Source organism: Diadema antillarum, unplaced genomic scaffold (genome assembly GCF_040938485.1).
Source record: "Diadema antillarum isolate AM-2024a unplaced genomic scaffold, OU_Dant_1.0 scf00000128, whole genome shotgun sequence".
Lineage (NCBI taxonomy): Eukaryota > Metazoa > Echinodermata > Echinoidea > Diadematoida > Diadematidae > Diadema > Diadema antillarum.
Genome location: NW_027271017.1, coordinates 2,914,437 through 2,934,539, shown reverse-complemented (window position 1 = coordinate 2,934,539; position 20,103 = coordinate 2,914,437). Strand labels below are relative to the sequence as shown.

Below are 20,103 nucleotides of genomic sequence, written 5' to 3'. Positions count from 1 at the left end.
CAGAACTCTGAAATGTGAGATTTTTGTCATTTCTACACATGAAATGAATTTAAGAAATTGTGAGAGCATGACATCATCAACTTGCTAATTCGAATATTCACAGGGACTGGTCAAGAAATGTTTTTCAAAAAAAAATGTGAAATTTCACAATGTCACATCTTCCTTGTTATGTCTCTTAAATTTGATTTTCATCATTTTCGTATCATTCTGTAGGGAACATTTTTCTCTTTCTTTTGAAGTTTATTTATTTTAGGAGCGGATTTCCTCTTTAATCTGTTGACCAGGGGTCCATTTCATGAAGTCATCACATGATAGTCATCACAGACAGAATTTAGTAAATCTCAGAATGGCCAAAGTCACTCATAGTAGTAACCATACAAGAGACTTTCAGAGAGAAGTAAAATCCATTTGGGTAATTCCATAAAATAGGGACCCACTTTGTGACATGCCTATTTTGCCAATAAAATCAGAAAATCAGATTTTTGTTCAACATAACTTTAAAAAACATTCATATTGAGTAAGTCCCTTGAAAACTGACTGAAAATTAACATTCTGAATTGAAATTGAAGGAAGTCAGCATACCAAATTGCAGTGTATGGGGAAAAACTGGTTCACCATGTAAAGGGGACACCATTGGTGTCCTTACACGGTGAACCATCTATTTTGGCATCTTACCACATATTTCAAACTAGTTCCATGTTTGTTTCAATAGACGTGATTATTTTGAAGTAAGAAATTAACTACTAGTATACTATTGAAAAAATTACACAACCCCTATTTTTTGCCAGGAGAAAGATTCTTCCATGTTTCTTGTGTATAAGGGGGACACCAAATATCATTTTTGCTTTTTTTTTTCAAATTAATAGTGTGGTCAATTTTTTATACCTGTTACAAAGAAACCACAGCTACATTGTAAAATATGCCAATGAGGAGCAATTATTGTTGTGATAAGACACAAAAAAATTAGCTATCACTGTGCCCTGACGTAATATTTAGAGGGACACCAAAGCCACGTGAGTGAAAATTATAATTTGGTCTTTTTTTTTTCAAATTTATCTATATTACCCCAATTTTCTCTTGAAATCTTTTAAATTATGTGATTGCTACCAAAATAACAACAAACAGTTCAACACTGGTCCTTAATATGGATTCCACACTCATAAATTATAGGTTTCTCGTGTAAGCAGTTATGGGGACACCAAAACTTACACGTGAAACTTCTTTCTTGAGATTTACGTGCGCAAATGTGTATCAATTGATGCATGAATTATATTTATAGTGTTTGCTCGTCTTTTATCATTTTTGACCCCTTAAAAGAGAGTTTAATCCACAAACAAGCTGTAAATCTGTCTAACTGGTGTTACAGTAAAATGTCACACAATTTTGCCCAAAAACGTTGTGATTTTGCACTTTTTGTCAAAATTCATGTGGAACTTTGAAGAAGCAATTTCTATCTTACTATGAAAAGGAAGATACTTACCTGAATAAGAGTATTCAGAAGTAAAATTGATTTAGGGTATGTAATTTTTAAGCAATGACAATATGAAGCAAATAGAAGGGGCATTTAAAAGGATCGTACAGTTTTGGTCGAGACCTAATTTCAGGTTTCTAAAATTTTTTTGTGAGATAATGAGTAGCCTCTTATGAAATATGAAAGAGCATGTAATTCTATGAGGAATTCAACGTTTATTTGATGAAAATTGATTTTGAAATGGCTGAGATATCCAAAAAAGAGCGACTCTAATAAAGAGTGGGACCCACACTTTATTGTGATCGTTTTGTTTTACTTTGTTTTTGGATGATTCAGTCATTCCAAACCCGATTTTCATCAAATAAACTTTGAATTCCTCTTAAAATGGTATGCTCTGTACTGATTGTATTTCACACATGTTTTCTTTGTATCTCGCAAAAAGTTAAAAGCCCAATTCTCATGTCCACCAATACTGTACTATCCCGTTAACTAGTGGGACCCTTTTTAATGGAATTACCCATTTCACAGTTCCTCATAAAGACTTTCATGAAGTGGGCCCCAACTCTCTTTTGTATCATGACTGTGGTATTTTTGGAAGTAAAATTGGGCAAGTCATGTTTCATTGTAAATCTGTCAGGGTATGACTGTATATATAACATGAATGGTGCGAGGCTGCTCCTTTTACAAGGAGAAGATTACAATTGTACCTAAAGATCCGCATAAATTCAATTTAAAAGTACAAACAGAACTGTAAAATATTATAGTAAAAGTTTCAGGTAACTAAAACTTTACAATCCCTTCAAAAGTTGTGACAAATGAAGTTTTGCAGTGTGGCATCTCTGAATAATATAAAGGAAATTGCCAGGGGAAGTACAATGTATCCCTCTAAAAGAGTAAAGCACTGTTTATCATTCAAAGCAACAGTTGAAAATAATTACAAACCTTGTACCATTGAAGAAGACGAAGAAGAAGAAGTTCAAGAAGAAAAGGAAATTACAAATAAGCCTACAATGCAGTCTATATTATGACCATATGAATGCCAGAATATATTTTGACATCATTGTTGATGCCATTGTAATGGTATCCTCAAGACAACTGTTTTGCCAAAAAACACACTCCAATACCCCTTCTTTCTGCTACAGGCAAAAGCGAAGGGCATCTCAATCGGCGGCACAGGATGAGTCGCTGCTCTACTGGCTTGTTGGAACTTCTCATTAATTTTGGCAAATTTCCTGCCATCTCCACCTCTCTCTCCCCCTCTCTCTCCTCTTTCTACATACTGTATCATGTACAGAACTTTGTATAGCTCTCTCACTCTTCATGCTGAGAGTCTTGTGAATAAAATCCAAGGTCCCTGTGGCTGACTGTGGTTTGTGAACATAAATCCCTAGATGACTATGTATACAGTTTGTAATAACACTGTGCATGTACACCACATAATATCCATGTAGGACACTGCTTGGTCTTGCATGTTGTAACTCATTCCTCAAGGGAACCTAGTACACCAGTATACATACAGTTTGTACATGTGAACCAGGTTCCCAAAACTAGATACACAATCAGTGTCTGCATTCTGGGACATAAATTTAGATTTTGTTAGTATCATACAGAGTTGAAAATTATTTCCATCAACAGATTTCAGCTAATACTGCCATCAACTTTTGTGCTTTTTCTGCCTCATAATTGTGGGTACTTTTGGCACTTCTAAATCTAATTTACCTTTTCCAACGAACATGTGTACCTGCATGCTTGTTTTGCTGCAAAACTTTGCTTGAAGATGTATAAAGCAACAGTATAAGTTGAATGCCACTCCATCATTTAACAAATAATCACCCCTCCCCCCCCCCAAAAAAAAAAAGATAAACGATCTTGCTATACAGTGTGTGTAAACACACACAAAAAAATGCAGCTGTCAGTCAATATTCAAAACCTCATTATCACTTAAAGGGAAGATAAACCCCAAGAGCAATGTGGATTGAGTGAAAGCAGCAACATTAGTAGAACACATCATTGAAAGTTTGAAGAAAATCGGACAATCGATGCAAAAGTTATGAATTTTTAAAGTTCTGGTGTTGGAACCGCTGGATGAGGAGACTACTAGAGGTTATGACGTATGAGTGGACAACAATACAAAGAAAATATAAAGAAAATACTACAAAAATCAATTTTTCATGAAAATTACAAATTCCACCAACTTGATATTGACATATGTTAAGGGTAGCAATTATTCCCCCTGCTTTCTGAAAGCGGTTGGTCCATTGCTCTTTCATAATTCTAGAAAAGTGAATTTTTGTTGAATTTCCTTTATATTTTCTTTGTATCGTTGTCCACTCATACGTCATATCCTCTAGTAGTCTCCTCATCCAGCGGTTCCAACACCAAAACTTTAAAAATTTATAACTTTTGCATCGATTGTCCGATTTTCCTCAAACTTTCACTGATGTGTTCTACTAATGTTGCTGCTTTCACTCAATCCACATTGCTCTTGGGGTTTATCTTCCCTTTAATTCTCCTCTCACTGTTGATACAGCGACTGGACATCAGCAATGCACAAACATGTATTTATGATCATTAATCATCAGAGTGTGTACACTTAATTCACAGCGAAGAAGTCTACACTGTAAATAGTCTCATTTGATAATGAATTCGGATTCTACAGAGTATGTACATGAACTCTTTACAAGAAAGGTTATTCATGACAACTGTGCAGCTTCCTAGAGCCTTGTCTGACTTAATTACAAATTGTAGCAACATCATATTTTGGCACCATGCCCTCTAGTGGCTTGAGACAAGAAAATGTTACTGCTCTAAAAGCAGGTGGAGCAAAAATATGGGCTAGGTTGTCGGGATAAAGCATGCACACATTTTGAACTTGCACTCATTTGCTAAGTAGCAAATGAGTGCAAGTTCAGAATACATGTGTGCATGCTTTTATACTGATCTTGAAGATACAATGCATTGAGATAAAACAGGGCTGCCAACACTGGAAACTAGTTGAGAGTGAGACTCCCATATGCCAATGCTATAATTTAGGAGTCAAAATGAGTGAGATCAATAGAAATGCATGCGAATGAAATAAAGTTTTAGAGTGAGAAAGGACCAAAATGCGTGAGAGTTGGCAGCCCTGGATAAAATGTGCAAAACTGAATAAAAATCAAGAAATTGAGACAGTATACAAATGGCTATATTTGACGCAAAGATCAACGTTTGTATTAAAATGAAGGAGGCACAAAAAGCAGATAAAGAAAAGGACAAATCAATTTTGTTTCGAATTCCTCAAATTCTATATCACTGAATACACAAACAGTAGATCTTAAAAAAGGCTCAGATGGTACAACAGTGGAACAGTGTCTCCCTCAATATTGTAGTTTCCTTGAGAACTGTTCAAAATACTGCAAGCATGCTAAAGTTGGTCATGAATTACCCCTGGGTGGACCGCAAAGATGACCCCACGGGCCTTGAAGTTGAACGCAACAACCTCCACGACACATGATTGAGACATCGTCCCCCTTCACAACGTCCGCATCACAGATGGTCCCGACAACGCCGCCACGGGAGGCACAAGAGAGGTTGATGTACTGTGTGATAGGGATTGCTGCCACTGCTGGCTCGACGACACGACTTGCAAGTCTCGGCGGCTTTACTCTATCCCTCCCACTCCCCCTCACAGCAACTCAGTGCTAGAGTGCTTGTATCTCAGTTAAGGGTGGCCAGATGCCACTGGAAGAAGCTTGACAACCCCAAGTGCGGCCTCAGTGGCCCGGGGTTAATCCGTCTGGAAATTCCGAGTCACGCCGCTTTTCCAGATATATCACAGAAAAATGTGCATCCATGGCAAAATAGGATCAGCAAATGAGCATCACCTTTTTCTGATAAAACAAGTCACAATTAAATTTGAAAAAAAAAATCGAAATTGGGTTTTTCTTCAACAAAGGAAAAAAACAAACAAGATGCAGGAGACTTTGCTGCTTGCACTTTTCCTTCGAGTTCAGTGACTTCGCGAGATTTCATCCCAGTCTTTACTTTATCTTCTCTAGATCCCCGAGACTCGCAAGGGCAGGTGTCCCAAAATATTCCTTTTTCTCCCCCAAAACTGCATCCACTTTGACTTTGTTAGTCTAATGATACAGGCATCATTTCTGGTTGTCCGCAATCAAATGACAAAGAGCAATAACCAGTGCACAGATCAATGCAAGACTTCTATGCATATTTTAAAACAGTGGCTGCATTTGTCTTGCAACCAAAGAGCAGAGGTGGTTTTAAACTGGCGTACTGTACAATTAACACCACCTGGACAATTGACTAGGGTGTACTAGCGTGAACTCCACTCCTGGACTATGGTAGGATCTGACGTCGTAGGAAGACCAGGCTAGAATGGTAGACTAGGCTGACTGATCACAGCCAATGCAGCATTGCAGCTGGCAGTTTGCTCTCAAATTTTGGCAGACCACTAGGACACACACACACACACGGTCATGTACATGTACATGGGCACCAAAGAAGAACTCTGTGCATATCATGTGCGTGCCCATAGCGTTTACCCCTAACTACTCTTGACTCTAGCACGAGGGGGCAGTGTTGGCATAAGAGTTCATCAACTCAGTTAATATCCCCTCCCCCCTCCCCCCTTCTCTGATCTCTCTCTTCTCTCTGCTAAAAAATCTTGTCACCGCACTTATCAGCCTCCTAGCCAATCCAACGGTGGGCGACAAGAGCTAACCAGGCCTCCCCGGTCCCCAAGGAACGCAAGGGGTTGGCTGGAGGAAATCCTAGCACTCCCCTACAGTGATTCGAATTTCCACCTCCCGGCAAAGCTGAAGGGAACAGGTGTCTATGCGGCTCCGCGCATACATGCTAATTCAGACTGCAGAGGGACGGCTAGGATGGATCGGGATGGCTACAGTGGATGTACTCAAGGGGGGGGGGGGGGGGGGGGGGGGAGGGGAGGGGAGGGGAGGGAAGGGGGAAGTGTGCCATTAGTCTTAGCTCCAGACTCTTTGAATAAAGCTGACCGGGGGGAGGGTAAAACAAATATGAAGGGGAAAATTAGATTTGTTCTCATATCCATCTCTTCCTGAGACATGTATTTTCTATAGGCTATGTTACTTTATTGTACTACCCATACTATGAATATCAATACGACTATTCTCAATTCTGAACGTATGAAAACAAATAAAAATGTATTCGATCTAACATTCTAAAATATGTTCTAAAATTTCATCTACACAATCTGCATAGATCTTCCAAAAAATAAAAAATGAATACTTGCAAATAAATAGATAAGGTTTGAATATTGGCACTCAAATTCCTTTACCAATTAGTGCAAATATGATAGAATGTAAAGATTGGTGCAAATGGTTTTTATCAGAACCAATGCACTGCAGAATATTGCTTTTTAGAGTGGGACTCTATTCCCCTAATCTTTTATGTGACTGCATTTTCTTGAGCTCCCATGTATTTGTAATTGCTCATTTCTTGTTGTTGATGTTTTTTTATAGGGGTGGGGAAGGGGTTTAATACCCCCCCCCCCCCAAAAAAAAAAAAAAAAAAATCAATAAAAATCAATCAATAAATAAATAAAATAAAAAAATGTAACCTGCAAAACACCTTCAAGCAAACAAGATAAAAAGTGACCTTCTGGAAAGTTAAAACTGAAAAGGCTGATGTTGATGTTGAGCTGCATTTTTATTTATTCATTTACTAACTAATCAATTTCTTTATTTATTTATTCACTTCAAATTTATTTAGTTACTTATTTCCTTCATTCTTTCTTTCTTTCTTTCTTTTTTTTATCATTTAATTAATTTATTAATTTATTTATTCATTTACTTATTTATTTATTTATTTATTTATTTATTTATTTATTTATCTATTTATTTATTTATTTATCTATCTACATGTATCTATCTATCTATTCATTCATTCATTCATTCATTCAGTTATTTTGTATTATTATTTTTTTTTTTTTTACCAAACACTTCTCTAATATTTTGAACCAGAAGTGACATTCACCCCTTAGATTTTAAGCATATGTAACAGATTGGTAACTGCTTCAAACTAGTCACAAATTTGAAACTATTTTACCACAACTTTCCTGGCCTTAGAAGGATGTGTGAGAACTCAATAGACTACAGGATTGATGCAGAGGTAACAGTGAATTTATGACACAGATAAAATATCATAAGTGGAATAAGGGGAAGAACTATCAGAGAGAGTCATTTCATAATCATGGGACTAGGAAAGCTATTTTATATGAACTACAAAGATTGTATGAACTACATGTATAGCTCACTTGGACAGCCTCAATGTTTTCCCTTAACTTAATACTGATTCAAAATATTGTGAAAAAAAAATGTTTGATATATACAGAAGACAGAAGTATAGAAAGACATCAGAATGAGTTTGTTACAACGATAATTTAACTTTTTAATATTACCCTCAATGTGTGTGATAGTCCTTGCAAAGTGTGTTTTAAAAAAAATCTATAATCACTCTATTTACAACTTCTGGACATGGCACACTCTTGGAGAAATTCTAAGACTACTTGAGACAAATTATGCGATGCCAGCAACAATGTTTAGTACTGTAGCCAAAAGGACAGGCAAGGAATCAGGGGTCACATCAATAAAGTGCATGCACAGTGATACCAGCAAGTGAGCAAAAGAGGGCGCTACAGCGCAATCTAAATCATATCCTGATAAGTCTGCACATCCCTACAGGTATTCAAGCTTATGGTAAGCAATGGAAAAAAAAAATGACGACGACAACAAAAACAAAACCAAAACAATGATTGAACTACAAAGTTACAAAAGCACTGTGGAAAATGTAAAGATATCATGCAATGCATACACCTGTATCTCCTGTTGTTTCAAGATCTTGCTACTTCAGCTAATTCCCATAATTCTTTTGAGATCACTTTTAACACACTGCCAGCTTTTGCTAAATGAATCAGAATTGAGGTACAAACTGTCCATCCAGCCCCCTCCCCCCCCCCCCAAAAAAAAAAGAAAGATATAATTCAATGAGATTTTATTTGACTTGACTTTTATTGCAGATGGGGAAAAAAGAAAAACAAACAAAGTACAACCAAAAACAAAACAAAAAACATTTTTGTCCATGAACTTACTGTTACAATGCATGCGCATAACAGTAAGTCCACGGACAAAAAATGTTTACTAAAATACAAGTTGTAATATGTGCAGTACAAAGCTAAAATTTGTATAATGGGGAACATAAAAAAAAAGATTAATGCTTGGTTTTGATAGCTGAGAGACATAACCACTTTAGATCTCTTCACTGTAGTATGAGTAGCCTATCAAAATGGAGATCCTTCCTGTACAAAATGTTCTGCATTACTAGGGCAACGAAAATTTTCATATTTTACGTAAAGAAATGACAGGTAAATGTACACATACGTGTGTACAGCTGTAGGCAGTGTGTAGAATACGAGGCTAACAAATGAGTGTTGGAACTCTTAGAGTCATCCAAATTCTTCTGAAATGCAACGGAACTCCTGCTCACCTTCAAGAATGACCGAATTGTGGTCGCCACAAAAAAAAAAAAAAAAAAAAAAACCTGACTAATTGAGCAACACCACCATCGTAAATCAATTCCTGCTAACAAGACTCAGATGTGGCCGGATGGCGAAACAAGATATAGTAGATCAGCACTGGCCCTGATATCTCACTGACCACGGGCAATTAGGCGCCTCGTCTGGAGGAAATGGATGGATCGAGAGAGGCGCGCTGGCAAGTCAGAAGAATTGCTCGGGGGATGGATTTCCCGTCCATTTCCGCGGGGATTAATGGCCGGTCAGACGGAATCGAAGTTTAGGCAGCCCAGATCCCTGATTTCTTCTGATTTCAAACTCAGAGGAAATACACATGCTTGAAACAGAAGAGTTTTGTCTCACACCGGTGTACACATAATCTCATGTGTTATAGTGGGAAAGAGGACTGGCCCTTCAAACTCTTGTTACATATTGTACTACATGTACAAAGCTGTATGTATGATAATCAGATAACACACATGACCTCACAATCAAACCATGAAAATGTACCGTAGTTTCATTGCACACCCTAATGATTTCTTTTATCATGTCTGTAAACTCAAAGGCACCCATGCATTCTTTAGCTTGTTTCTCTGAATAGCCCAACAGGTTTTGCCTGCTAATTGCAGCTTTTAAGAAATCAAAATTGATGGTACTGTGTACTGATGTGCACCTACAGGGTACAGTACATTAATTTTAGAGTTTCGACCTCATGCAGGCCAAGTATACAAATAGTATTAAGGTACAATCTACGTACATATACAGTGTACTCTATGCAGTTGGGTATATCTTTCTCTTCATTCTTCTTCTTCTTCTTCTTCTTCTTCTTCTTCTTCTTCTTCTTTAATACAAAGGTGTCAATGCAAACTGGTATGCTGTGTAAATATTTTACTCAGGTTTCAAGGTTGACATCATCCAAGTGTATTACAAAGTTGGCATGCACTTTGAGGAGTAAAAATGTGGCAATACACAATATGTTATGTGCAATGTACATCTGTAATCATGTATAAATGTAGTGAATGAATTACATGAAATTAAAGATTCATCTATTATGAAAAGTTATGAATTTAGGACTTCATGCTATTATGAAATAATGCTATACTTTTAAAAGAAAGGCAATATCCCATTATCTTTATCATGCTTTGTGATGGGAAGAATTCACGACCCAATAGAAACAAAAACAATTTCATCTATTATCATACATGTGTATTCCCAGTACACTACACGTGTACAGTATTCTCCCATTATACACTCCGTAGGTGAAAAGCCAAAGGCATCACTTCATGGATGCTTCACATAAAGAAAGGGCTTTCATCGACTTGAGCAAGATACGAAGAGTCGATGCTCCCATGCAATATCTTCCAGAGACAGATTATGAAAACTTGACGCAAATTTAAGCAATCAAAAATATGGCTTTGTCATGTCATAATACAGAATTGATAATGAGAATCACACATGAGATAGCAGTCTCCACTGCCCATTGCATGCATCTGTTGCTACACCCATTTTTGTACATGTATTGTAAAATTGAAGCAGTCACAAAAATGTTCAGTATTTTATGTTTTGTTTGCTTTCTCTGGTATTTATTTTTCTCTCTCTCGTTTCTTTTTTGTTTGCAATTTTGTCACACGCTCTAACGTTCTACATTGTAATGTTTGTCATCAATTGAATACAAATTATGCACATTAATGTCTGAGAAAACACTGTAAACTTTGTTTGGTTGTTTGCATGTTTGTTTAGTGTCCATCTGTTTTTCATGTGCACCGTAAAATAAGTTATGTCTGTCATGTATTTGAAATCTTAGAGCAACTGCAATGTACAAGAAACAGGCAACTGAAATCTTGTAACATACACTGTAACATCGAGCTAATGTAGTTTTGGAGCAACTGAAATGAACCCCTGTTTTTCTTTTCGTTCAATATCTTTCAAAGAAACACAGTCTGAACCATTGATGCAGTTTGTGGATTACAGTAAGAAAGAGAAACCAATTCTGATATTAGAGGTGCGAGTGTTCTAAAAGATGTCTATGAAAAAAAAAGGAAACTATTTGTTGAGGCGAGTCTCACCCTCACTTGTGCTGAATTGTTGCTGCTGGGGTAGCTGAGATGTGGATCCTCTTGGAGCAGCGAGGAAGGGCGGGGATGGAGCACATTCTGGTCTACTGACGCCACCGGGTGATTGGTCACGCCGCCGTCGCGCCGCCTCTTGAACATAGAGCACCCAGCGCAGCAGCTCATGAACACATGGGGGCACTGTTGATCTGTGCTGCTTTCAGCACAGTTACATGTATGTGTGGGCTAAGAGAGGTGGGTTAAACCAGCTGATATCACGAGGGAAGGACCATCTGTTGTGACCTATAAAAAACAAGGATGTAACATTTTTTTATTTTTTTTTTTCTAATTAATACTCATTTTGTGTATACATGTACAGTACAGTGTAGGGTCTGAGCCAAGAACAGTGTTCACTCCAAGGACTAAATCTTCCTATTGACACATATTTCATGGTGTATTTTTTTTTTTATATCATAATATGAAATGTGAGAATCTGCAGTTTTCAGAAAAGTACATGCTGTATCCCTTGTACAGTATCCGTCACAATAAAGTTTCACTTCTAACGTTAGCTAACGGAGATTATCGTTAGCTAACGTTAGCTAACGGAGCCGCCGGGAAGTCAGCTAACGTTAGCTATCGATAACTAACGTTAGCTGACTAACGTTAGCTATCGATAGCTAACGTTAGCTATCGATATCAACTAACGTTTGCTCATAATGTAGGAGTAGTGAGGGCTAACGTTAGACGGAGAATTTCGTCTGTTTGGAGTTTTATTTTACTGTTCAATATTACGGTCCTCCTCCGAGCTCCGGAGATCGAGACACACGGAAGGCCGACATAATTTACAACGCTGCGTAGCGGGATGCACCACTGTCCCTACACTGACTATACGGACGTGATAGATCGGCAAAATTAATCTTATTACATTGTATGTATTATCTCATAAACACATCGGCAGTCACGCTCATCGACTGTTCGAAAAAGCGAAGATTTGGGTGTAGTTTTCATGGAAAACACAGCTACCAGCTCGCGCTCGTCGACACTGTTTGCAAACTCACGATGCATACAGATACAGTACAATAAATCGTACACTCAACGATCTATCTTGACAGTGAAATGTTCATAATGTATAACGTGTTGAGTGCAGGAAATCCCCTTCCCACATACTTCCACCTACCTGTACCAAGTACTAGCTCTGCCAACAGCATGTGTGTGTCGTGTAGTCACGCGCACGTGCGGCGCTTCTGAACTAGTAACTGATTACGGGCGAATCGGTTTCCGTGCTAGAGCATCCCACCTGTTGTACAATGTACTTAGCCTTCAGTTTGTATCATTATGTAATTTGGAGGGGGTTCCGTGAAGCCAGACGTACCAGTGATGCCCACGGAAAATATCCCCAACGATAATAATACTGATACAATGTCAATGTATTTCGGTAGCCCAGCGACCTCCGTGATATAAAGTAGCGTTCCGTGTACTGAAAAACATTATCAACGTTTGTATATGACTAATTTTTTCCCATAATCTGTTATTGATTCCATATTCAAAACAATTTCACAACAAATCAAATCACATGTATTACAAAATCCACGATTTAGCATGACATAATTATAATGAAATCAAACCAAGCTGTACTTTCAGCAGAAACAGTACATTCGTAAAGAATGTACAATGCACCAGAGAAAGAAAACATCATACACTGCTTACTTACTTTCGTTAAAATCAAATCGAACTGTACTTTCAGCATGACAGTACAATGTTAGGCCTAATGTTAGAACTAATGTGAGGCCTAACCGATACTTGGGGTGAAAAGCGGCGGTTCGCCGGGCAGACCGATCGAGTGTATCGCCATTTTATTAGGTGATCCGAGTATTTAATTTTTTTTTTTGGACATTTCCCTGTCTTTTTTTTATTTCGATGTCGTTTCCGATCTTCATTGTGAGATCGGCAAGTATTTATGTTTAGCTAAGGCATTTTTTCTCTCTCTCTCTGCTGAGAAGATATCGAAGCGTGGATGAGCGTCGGTCCCGTAATTTTGAAATGAATTCTATACCTCTCAATGTGCACCAACACTTTATTTTTTTCTCTCTTTACGATCGCCAAGCTATTAAAAGTGTTTATACTGAGTATTTACAGGACATTATTTGCAGGTTTTCCGAAGAAATATAATTATAACAGTATGACATTTATTTATGCGCGCGGGTACCGGGTGTAACTTGACAGTAAACGTGCCTAGCATGTTCAATACGCTGTTAATCTTGCAGTTTATTTATATGCTACGGTAGAATGACTGAATATTATAAAGACTCACTTTTAATTGCAAATAGTTATGTTTATACCTATACCGAGAAAAAAAAAAACTTTCATTTTCCTTTTTCTATTAAACAGTAAACGGCATGTATGAAATACAAAAACCAAATCAGCTAACGTTAGAGAGACAAAACTACATGTCTACCGGGTAGCCAGCGAGTTTTTCTCTGTGTAGGCCGAATTCAGTGGGTTTTATTCTGCAATTGCATTCGCTACGAGGTTTTGGTATCAGACATTAAAGTAGAAAAATAACAAAATTCAAATGTTGATAGTTGTAAAATATTTCATTATGCATGCTACATGCAATTGACACGCTTCATCGTGCTTGAGACTGGAGAATACGGTTGTGTTGCCATTATTTTCGATTCTATAAGTTCCGTGCACATCGCGTTCGATACGCGGATGAAGTGCAAAGATTGTGAACATTGGTCTTAGATTGATATTTGTACTTACTTATAACTCCACACGTTCAAACCTTCATCGACATAATGATTCATTATAGCATCACTTTAATTTCATTTTGTCTTCTTCTCTTAAACTCAGTTAATGGCAATGCCATGTAAGAAAAGCAAAAACTAACGTTAGCTAACGTTAGCTAACGTTATTCTCTACTCTCAGGCAGTTCTGCACTAACGTTAGCAAACGTTAATTTTGATACTGAAGCATGTCAATTCGTTCTAGAGCATATACATAATGAAATATTCTTACAAGTATCAACATTCGCATTTTGCGATTTTGTCTACTTCTATGCATGATACCAAAACATTTTGAAGCAAATGTAATTGCAGAATACAGACCATTGATACCAAAGAGAAAATTCGCTGGGTATCCGGTAGAGACGTGCAGTTCTGGTCCCACTAATCTGACGTTAGCTAACTAACGTTAGCCATTGTGGTTTTTGTTTTTCATACATGCAATTAACTATGTTTAAGAGAAAAGACAAAATGAAATTAAAGGGATCGTAATATTCTCTTAATGAACGTTTGAACGTGAGTAATTTATATTTGTGTACAAAATTAATATAAGACCAAAGTTCACAATCTTTACGCTTCATCTTCGTGTCCAACACGATATTCACGGAACCTCGCAAAAATTATGGCAACTCAAGCCGTATTCTCTACTCTCAAGCACTAACGTTAGCTAATGTTAACGTTATACTGAATCGTGCCAACTTGTTCTATGAGAGCACGCAAAATGAAATATTTTTACAAGTACCAAAATTGGCATTTTGCGATTTTTGTTTACTTTTATGCATGCTGTTATAGAACAAGTTGACACGCATCAGTATTAACATTAGCTAACGTTAGTGCTTGAGAGTAGAGAGTATACGAGGTGAGTTGCCATTATTTTTGCGAGGTTCCATGAATATCGTGTTGGACACGAAAATGAAGCGTAAAGATTGTGAACTTTGGTCTTATATTTGTACACACATAATCAGCATCCCTTTTAATTTCATATTGCCTTTTCTCCTAAACATAGAAAAACGTATGATAAACAAAAACCACAATAGCTAACGTTATAGCTATAAACGTTAGATTAGTGAGACAGAACTGCATGCACGTCTACCGGGTACCCAGCGAATTTTCTCTGTGTTATCAATGGTCTGTATTCTGTAACTACATTCGCTTCACAAGATTTTGGTATCATGCATAAAAGTAGACAAAACAAGATTTCGTGAATATCGTGTTAAATACGAGATGAAGCGTAAAGATTGTGAACTTTGGTCTGATTTTTGTGTGCACATGTAACCAACACACATTTAGCATCACTTTCATTTCCTTTGGCCTTTTATAGTTAATGGCATGTATAAAAAAAAAACAACATTAGCTAACGTTAGCTAACGTTAAAGAGACAGAACTGCATTGTCTGTACCGGGTATACAGCGAGTCTTGTTGTTATATTGGTTTTATTCTGCAATTACATTCGCTTTACGAGGTTTTGGTTTAAGGCATAAAAGTAGACAAAATCGCAAAATGCCAACGATGATACTTGTAAAAATCATTTTGTTACTGTGCATGCTCAGAAGAAGTTGACACGCTTCAATGTTATAGGGATATGACATGAGAGAATACGGGGTCTGTTGCCGTTATAATTTTTGCGAGGTCTCGTGAATACGCTGTATCATGCTGGTTACGAAGATGAAGAGTAAACATTGTGAATTTTTGGTCTGGAATATACCATATAAAAAAAAAAACAACTTAGACACGTTCAAAAGTTCATTCACACTAACAGAATTATATATTAGCATCACTTTCATTTCATTACGCCTTTTTTTTTTCTTAAGCATAATGACATGTATGGAAAACAAAAACCACAATAGATAACGTTTGTAGCTAACGTTAAAGTAGAGAGACAGAACTGAGTGTCTGTCCCGGTTACAGGTTGTTTCGGCAAATTTAAAAGAAGGTTAATAAGGACATGCTTACCGAAACGTTGAGATAGAGAAGGTTCTATTCAGGACCAATCTCCTATCCACGAAAGAATTCAAGGCGTCCCTTGAAACCATCCGCCTGTAAAAGATTAAGACCTCATTGTCTCCGATCACGCAATGATGATGCCACTTCGAGATGCACGATGAAGACAATTTGAATCGCGGCGATCGTTTGTTGACGAACAATAAAAACCTCGGCAAGCGGGAGGGGCAACGAACAAAGGATTGTCTTAATGACTTGCTATAGAGCTTCTCAATGGCAGGAAGAGAGTGTGACAATGGATGCCACCTGTTACGATCCAGGGATGATGAACATGGGATGTAAGTTTTTAGAACGTATATATGCTTATAGTATATAGCAAAGTGAGATACACATTATAGAGAGAATGAAACGTTACCGTTTTTATCGGTAATCGGTAATGATAGACATCATTGAGACTACAGTCATGTTGATATATAACAGTATATATATATATATATATATATATATATATGTAACGAGCAGAAAATAGGGGGCTTCCGAATAGGATGGGTATTATAAAGAGAATAAGAAAAATTTAGAAGGTCAGGAAGAAGATAGGGCAAAGCACAGGGTGAAGGAGTAAAGAGAATAAAAGGGAAGGGAATAAGGTTCAGACAGCGGGCTTAGGGCATGGTAGGACAGTGTAGGGAATCAGACAAAGGGAATAAAGAAGAAGGACATTTGATAGACATCAGGTGATTTTTAAGGGAATAAAGAAATAGATAGGACCGGCAGGATGTTAGGAGTAGATGTTTGACGAGGAGTTGAGGTGTTTAACGAGAATATTGTGGTAGTGCGAGTTAAATTTGGAATTTTACTGGAGGAGTAAGTTAAAGGGCTCGTAGCGAAGCTAGGTTTTGTTTTATAAATATTAGGAGGAAGGGAGAGTGTCAGGTTGGGTTCGAAACGCAGGTAGGTTACGCAGGTGAGAGGAGAGGGTCAAGTTGGGGACAGGTAAGCGGATTGGTCGAAAGAGGGATGTCAATAATTCAGGTGTGGGAAATTAATTAAAATGATTGGATAATGGAATTGTAGGAGGGATTTAAGGGTTAGTTTAAAAGGGCATGCATTGTAGGGAGATTTCAGAAGAATTTTAGATTTTCAGGAGAATTTTGCACATTTCGAGATAGATTTCTGCAGACATTTCAAGACAATTTCCGGCACCCACTTTTGGGGGAAATTTCGCCCGGATTTCCGCACACATTTTGGGAGAGACTTCTGCGAGCAAATTCTTGCGAGAACTTTTGCCCGGCTCGAGAGAGAACTCTGTCAGATATTTAAGTTTAGCAAAGATGAAGTCCTCAGAGCAGCAGATTTGAAGATGTAGCCCGTTGGCATAATTTCTTTCTGAACGTAGAAGATGTAGTGCCGTGGGCCGAACTTTAATTTCTGATGTGGGGAACGGCTTGCAATTCCGAATGACAATATAATTAGCGGAACAATCGGAATCTGATTCGAATTGGAACGCCTGTCCGTACCACTGTCCGACGAGTTGCCGTGTAAAAAGTGATTGTGAATTGTGCACAACCCCCACCCCTGATGCCCACTAATATCCCGATGAGGCCGAGGAGCAAGTGAAGCGAAGCCCAGACAGCCAGATCGACGCAGCCGCACACCAGCCGTCAGGGAGATGCTGCGACGAGCCGCCGGTGCGACGGAAGCGGTACGGGTCGAAGGCGACGAAGGCAGCCATCAGCAGAGTTACATGTAGCGCCAGCGAAAAGGACTGAGCGAAGGAAGGACTTCCGTAAATGACTGCAGTAATCCACGGACAATTTCCCCTCCCAATTAACCCCCCCCCCCCCCTTTTTGCACTTGCACCCGAAGCTGTATGTAAGTACAATAACCGAGATGAGATTGTAATGTGCATGCCCAGTTAAATTGTGTAATAGTGTTTGAATCGCCAGTGTCAAGTAATCATTGATAGAAATTGATTGAACAAGAGGAGATTTTCCCCTTGAATAAAAGGCAATTAATTTTATGAATTAGATGTAACGTTTTCTTAATTTTTGTCCGTAAGTTAATTTAATGAATTGCTGATGATGTGGCAGGTGTGTCTATTTATAAGAGTGCACTAACCAAATCCCCTCGCGTCTTACAGACCGGGCGCGAGCCCAGCCATCCCCTGCCGCTGGTAGCCCCAGCCCAGGGCGGTGTGTTGGGTCGGGAGTAGAGGGTTAGACAGAACTCACGACCTTCGCGTTATCAGCACGATGTTTTGAATTAATTTTAATTAATTATAAATAATGCAAAATGATGCATTAGAAAAAAATCTCCTCTTGGTCTAATAGTAGTTTGCAATTTGTTTATTGTTGAGAATTGCGATGTTGAAGTGATTGTTCAATTTCAGCTTATATACAGTGGTTAGGATAGCGAAAGCAAATTGTTAGGAGGCACAGCATTCATATATAGGTAGGGTTATGATCAAGAATTTTGGGATACGATGAGTGGGCTGACGCTTGTGCAGTATGGGTAATGAAGTTTGGAAAGAATTTATTGCCAAATATTGGTGGATTATTTTCATTCACGCTTATGTCTGCGCTAAGCATGGCACCATAGGGTATTTCCCCTTTTTTATGACGCTTGGGCAGCACCCAAGATTACCAGTAGGCCTAGGTGCATTATTGGGGATGGGTTCATATGAGGAGGCGATTTTTTCCAATAAGTATGTTGCCCGCCCAAGAGGAGGCTTGAAGCTACGCAAACACTGGTGTCGGAAACCAACCAGTAGGTTTAAGAAAAAAATAAGAGGTACGATGCAGATACCAAGGAGATAGCGATGATAAGGAAGAGTGCGTTATGGAATATGAAGAGGTAGTAGATATAATGTGTAATGAAGACGTTGAGGAATAAGTAGAAGCCCAGGGGACGTGCCTGCCCCTCGGGACGAGCCAGAAGCCGCCTCGTTAGAGGAAGATCCTCCTTTGAAGGAGATCACAAAGGTGCGCCCGCACTCCCGAGAGGCTGGCATATTCCAAATTAAAGAGAGGTATTGCACAGCCAGCTGTAGAGACATTGATTAGGTCCACTATTGTTCATGTTTTGTGTAAAGTCTTGCTAGTGAAGTGTATTTTTGCTTTCTTATCTGTAACAGAAAGTATTGTTGTATTGGTTTTAGTGTTGCTTTGTAATGATAATGTGAGAAGAGTTGCAAAGCGCTATATTGCAGAGTGTTTACGTTTCATTATGCTCCAATTGGAGGAAGATGCGGAGTCTCCACATAGGGGACGCCCTAGTTCAGAATAAGCAGATTTGTGATTTTCATAAATCAATACAGTAATTTCAAAATAGGCGAATGGCCCAAATTCAGCCTGCTGGCTTTGCTGTTTTATGCTTTGTGTTTTATAATGTAATGTTTGGATAATGTTGTGTTTTGTGTTACGGAGCGGTCGGTTGATGTGCTATCTCTTTTAATCGATTTAGTAATCAAGCTGACGGAGTTGGAATTAGGGATATATTTTTTTGTACCTTTGCAAGGACTAAGGAGATTTGTGCTGACAAGTCAATGTGGCAATTCTGAATAGGAAATTGGCCAATTTTAGCCTACCAGTTTGCTGCCCTTACGTTCGCATAGGGAATATTGTTAATTTGTTAATGGATATGTGCCTTAGGGGCGGTCACCAATGTTCCATATCACATAATCGATTGGTCATCGAGTTGACGGTGTAGTGAAGGAGGATAGTTTTTTGTAATGAAGCAACAATTAAGGAGATGTGCTTCGGAAAATTGATGTGATGTTATTATATAGGAAGGAGGGCCAGAATTTAGCCTACCCATTCCTCGTTTTGGTTGACGTTATCTAATGTTGTGAATGATATTACGATGATTATATGCTTATTTGATTGTATTCGCGAGCATCAACCAGTGCATGTAAATAGTCGTAGCAGTAAGAAATTCGGAAAATGCTTTGGTTAAGCATGTGGTTGCCTCTTTATGGGAGGTTTCGTTAGCCAGAACGCTGTGCCTCCGTTTGAATAGTGTATAATGTCATGAGTGTTCAGTTTAGGAGTCATTGTGTTGTTGAAATTTATGTGGCATGTGGTTAGGGTTTGATGTTATGCATATATGTTGTAAATATTTTCGCGGACAGTGGCTGGCGACATGACAGTGTAGGTTCCCCACAAGCATTCCTGGTTAAAAGGTAGGGAAAGCAAGACCGGGCTGAAGGGAAATGATGAGGACATCATTTTGTGAACAGGGGGGAAGATGTAACGAGCAGAAAATAGGGGGCTTCCGAATAGGATGGGTATTATAAAGAGAATAAGAAAA

General features: G+C 38.3%; 1 protein-coding gene across 1 annotated transcript in view; it reads right to left on the bottom strand.

The window, feature by feature from the left end:
• The window catches only part of LOC139720409 (integrin beta-1-binding protein 1-like), a 30,808-nt gene extending 19,517 nt beyond the window's left edge, over nucleotides 1-11,291 (bottom strand). Inside the window, exon 1 of the mRNA XM_071631770.1 lies at nucleotides 11,087-11,291. Within this exon, the coding sequence (XP_071487871.1) occupies nucleotides 11,087-11,257 (171 nt within the window). The 5' untranslated portion in view covers nucleotides 11,258-11,291. The remainder of the gene's footprint in view (nucleotides 1-11,086) is intronic.
• Between the last annotated feature and the right edge of the window lie 8,812 nt (nucleotides 11,292-20,103).